Source organism: Loa loa, assembly GCF_000183805.2.
Source record: "Loa loa unplaced genomic scaffold supercont3.44, whole genome shotgun sequence".
Lineage (NCBI taxonomy): Eukaryota > Metazoa > Nematoda > Chromadorea > Rhabditida > Onchocercidae > Loa > Loa loa.
In genome coordinates this window covers 101484-105484 of record NW_018108224.1, presented here as the reverse complement: position 1 = coordinate 105484, position 4001 = coordinate 101484, and the positions used below count along the sequence as shown (strand labels likewise).

The window sequence follows — 4001 nt, the reverse complement described above, 5'->3', positions numbered from 1 at the left end:
AATATTATTTGAAAGTTGTCGCATTGCAAGATGGTTTCCGTACCCTACATATCAGCATACTTTGGCTGCATCTGTACTTTGTGTAACAAATTGAGCATTGCCAGAATTTAGAGCATTTGAAAAGCATTTCCATCGCATATCATCAGTAAACTTTTCCGTTATTTTTTTTTCCTCTAGTTTTCTTCGTTCATTTTTATATTAATCTATTTGTTTTGTGTACCGCTAGCTGGATCAGTATCGACATGAAATTGTTTTCCGGAAGACTTAAATTTCTCCCCTAACTCATTTAATAACGTCTTAAGTAAGATAATTTGATAATGTAAATAAACAACTAAAAGTAATGCGCGGAGCTGTTACTAAGATGTTGAAATTGTAGATACAGGTTCAATCTGGTATTATGATATTATGGTATAGTTTTATCTGATATGGGATATACTGTTGCTGATTGGCGCATTTTGAGTTGAGGTTTTAAGTTTGGGATGTGAACAGATAAACGCAAAAGCAAGGATGGAGCTGGAGACGAGAGCCGGAATGATTGAGCTCGAGCAACTGCTCCTGTTTACCAGGTAGTCGGTCGTTTCATTGTGTGTTCGTGTATGTGTGTGTGTGTGTGTGTGTGTGTGTATGTATCTGTGTGTGTGTGTTTGTATGTGTTTGTTGTCTGCGTGTGCATGTGTATGTTGTATGTATCTGCTATTGCTTTATTTCCTGTACACATACCTCCTCACACTTTCTAATCATCGTTCCCATTCAAGAAATAGCAAAGTGGCGGAAGATGTGAGGATGAGTTGAGATGAAATATCATTCTGTTGCCGTCATCATTTCTCTTGTCGTTGTCACCGCTACTACGGTCGCTTTTCTTTCAATTCAACAAAAAAAAAAAGTAGATCAGTTCGTTTTGCTACGTATTGACTGCTTCAGTTTTTTTCCCTATTGTTGTAGTTTTATTCTGCTTAACATTTAGTCCAACATCCATTTTTTATATCGTTTTTACTGTTGTTTAAAGTATTGGAAGATTCCACTAAGATCAGTGTTTTTGATTGACCTTGGTCTCTTGATGCAAGCTTAATCCAACAGGACCAGTTTATTTTTTATTGAGTTTCTAGTTCATGTTGTGGCCTTTTGGTTTATTTTCTTCATGCCTATAATTACGACTCATAGATAACATTAAGCTATAATACAATAGATGCATGTACCGCGAGATAATTTCGCGGGTTTTTTGGAAATAACTGAATGGATTGAAAGAAAATGTGTGCACAATGTGGAGGAGGAGTGAAGAGTTGAAATAAAAAAGAAAATGTTATGATTGTTTAAAGAAGTAAAAGCATTCCATCCGTGATGCATTTCGATCATATAGTAGTAAGCTTTTGTAATCGATGTTTTTTCATTTTTTTTTTAATTTTGTTTTTTTGGAGTACGGTAGCAGTGGTGAAGTGACAGATGTTTATGTTTGAAGAATTTTTTCTAGAAAAAGGGAGAGAGAGAAAGAGGTAGAAGATGGAATAAAAAAAACCACATTTCATGGTCACAAAACACGGATACACACACATGTAACAATTTGAAATCTGTACAAAAAAATCTTAAATTTTATCGTTTTGAAAAGCTTTGGGAACCATCAATAATACGCTTACAAGTTCTAAGTGATTTTTCGCTTCACCATCTAAAACAGCGTTAACATATGTTCTTTGAATGTATCTCATTTATTTGATCTCGTAATTTAACTTTCTTCATTTATCGGGTAAGTTTAACTCGCGGTATACTTGCAGAAATTCAGCGGACTTGTTAGTATCTTTAATCGCGTAGTGAAGAAAGGAAAAGAAACAATACCTTTAGTGATATCCCAAAAAGGAGGGGGAGAAATCGAGAAAATTCGTTTTTATCCTTTTTTTTCCACTCTTGAAATGTTACAAATAATGAAACCAGCGAATCCATCGAACATACGTAACAAAGAAAATCGTGCCTTTATTCGTTGCAGTACATCTATTACTGATGGTATCATATTACCAAACAAAACAGTGTTAACATATGTTTTTTTGAATGCACGTCATCAATCTGTTGGCTATAATTTAAATTTCATTAGTCTGGGGAATTTAGCTCCGTTATACGATGCCAGAGATTAACTAATTTGTACCTTCAGTCAGAAAGTGTGACCGGTAAGGAATGATCAGTTTTAACGAGTCACCGTTCTGCAGTATTCTTCTGGTTTAACTGAAACTTGGATATTAGTGTACTTTAAATGTCACCTACCGGTTGTAATTTTGAACACTGCTATAATCTGAGCAAGTCAGATGTAGAAACTGTCCTTGTCGGTAAATATTTCATGATGGATCAACATGACCACTTCTTGTAAAGCTATAAAAGAATGTAGTGGTTCTTGAATTTTTCCGGTCTTTTTTTTTTTTGTTACAGATGCGAGAACAGTCGTTGTTCGAGATATTTGTGAATGTAATTGTTCATTTTAAAGATGAAATCTTCGAGTTAACACAGAATAATTTTGGAATTTTATTAGTGGGAAAATCTAGATCAACGAGGGACTACATAAATATTGTGATATAGACTTTTTAATACTGTTACTGTTGTGATTACTTTTTTTGTTTTGTTTTGTTATGGATAGTATGATCAGTTAGTGGTTTACTGTTGTGATCACTTTTTAAAACTTTAACAACAAGAAATATATGGAATTCATGGGTTATTAGTTTGTACAAATTATGATCTAATTTCAGTTGAGGGAATGAACCATTACGAGAATAACAAGAATTAGAATAGCTAAATTAGTTGTTATGTGATATGAGAATTTCTAACAACGATTAATATAAATATGTGTTCAGGTTTACGCGATAATGTTCTATTCATGAGATTGCTTGTGTGAGGTTTAACAAAGGATGTTAGAGTATCAGTTCTTTTAGTTTTGCATTTTCATCGTATGTTCCCTGATTTTGCTTTCGGGCAAAAGGCACGCATATACAGATAGAAAGGTGTAAGCAGTGAAGTTGGATAATATAAAGTTATGGGAACGTCGCTTAGGAAACATTTGCTTATGCTCCATCAAGATCACTTTTTATCGTTATGAACAATGAGGAATGTTATAAGAGGAGGGTGAGAAAAGGCGAAAAATACGCTTGAGAGATATTTGTTCGGTTTCCGTTTGGCATAAATCGGTTCTGCTTTAGTTGTTATGATCAATGAAACTAACTCATTCTCTATAGTTACCTGCTACTATTGATTTTTTTATATTTTTTTATCCTGAATATTTGTATTCAGTTAAATTACTGTTTTACATCTTCCTGCAGGCTATCTGCGGTTACAGTGGCTGTGGCGGTGGTGCTAGGTGATCGTGTAACAGGGATGATAATAGTGGTGATAAGTGATAGCACTAGTGGTGGTGCTGATATGCTTTCTGGTTATAAAAAAAGCGTATGAAATGTTGAATATGATTCCTTGCAGTATTGTGGTAGTACTAGCAGTGTATTGCTCGTAGTGGTAATGATACTAGTTCGCGTCTTACAATGATTTTATTGTCACTAAGGATAATTTATGATTCTCCACAGTCAGTACACGTAGTCCGTATTCAGCATGATTTCTTAGTATCACTACAGAAAATAGATAGTTTCTGGTGACGAAGATTACAATGAAATAGTCGACTGTTATGTGAGTTATGGAAAGAGGATTAAAGTGAAGTGGTTTGACATGAGTGACGTGGCCCTTTATATTACGAGATTGATTTACATGGATCATAAGGTTTGACAAGGCAGGAAGCGATGAATGTGTGAAATTTGAACTGTCATCATTATATCTATGTATTTATTGGATGAGATGTGAAGATTAAGAGATCAGCTAGAGTTATATACCGTCCACGTCTTTTCTTCTTTTTTTAAGGAACGTACAAAGTTAAATGCAGTAGTTATCGAGATGAACAAGACGTATTTTCTGCATGATGAGATGCAGTTCTTTATATATATATATATATATATATATATATATATATATATATATATATATAT

General features: G+C 33.9%; 2 protein-coding genes across 2 annotated transcripts; one reads left to right on the top strand and one right to left on the bottom strand.

The window, feature by feature from the left end:
* Nucleotides 1-559: 559 nt before the first annotated feature.
* LOAG_17142 (hypothetical protein) lies at nt 560-718 on the bottom strand (the record flags this gene model as incomplete). The annotated part of the gene is made up of 1 exon (XM_020449801.1): nt 560-718. The coding sequence occupies one exon, from the start codon at nt 716-718 to the stop codon at nt 560-562; it is 159 nt and encodes a 52-aa protein (XP_020306619.1).
* A 1195-nt stretch (nt 719-1913) lies between these two features.
* On the top strand, nt 1914-3420 carry LOAG_08084 (hypothetical protein; the record flags this gene model as incomplete). The annotated part of the gene is made up of 3 exons (XM_003143616.1): nt 1914-2027; nt 2410-2445; nt 3262-3420. The coding sequence occupies 3 exons, from the start codon at nt 1914-1916 to the stop codon at nt 3418-3420; spliced, it is 309 nt and encodes a 102-aa protein (XP_003143664.1).
* Nucleotides 3421-4001: the final 581 nt, after the last annotated feature.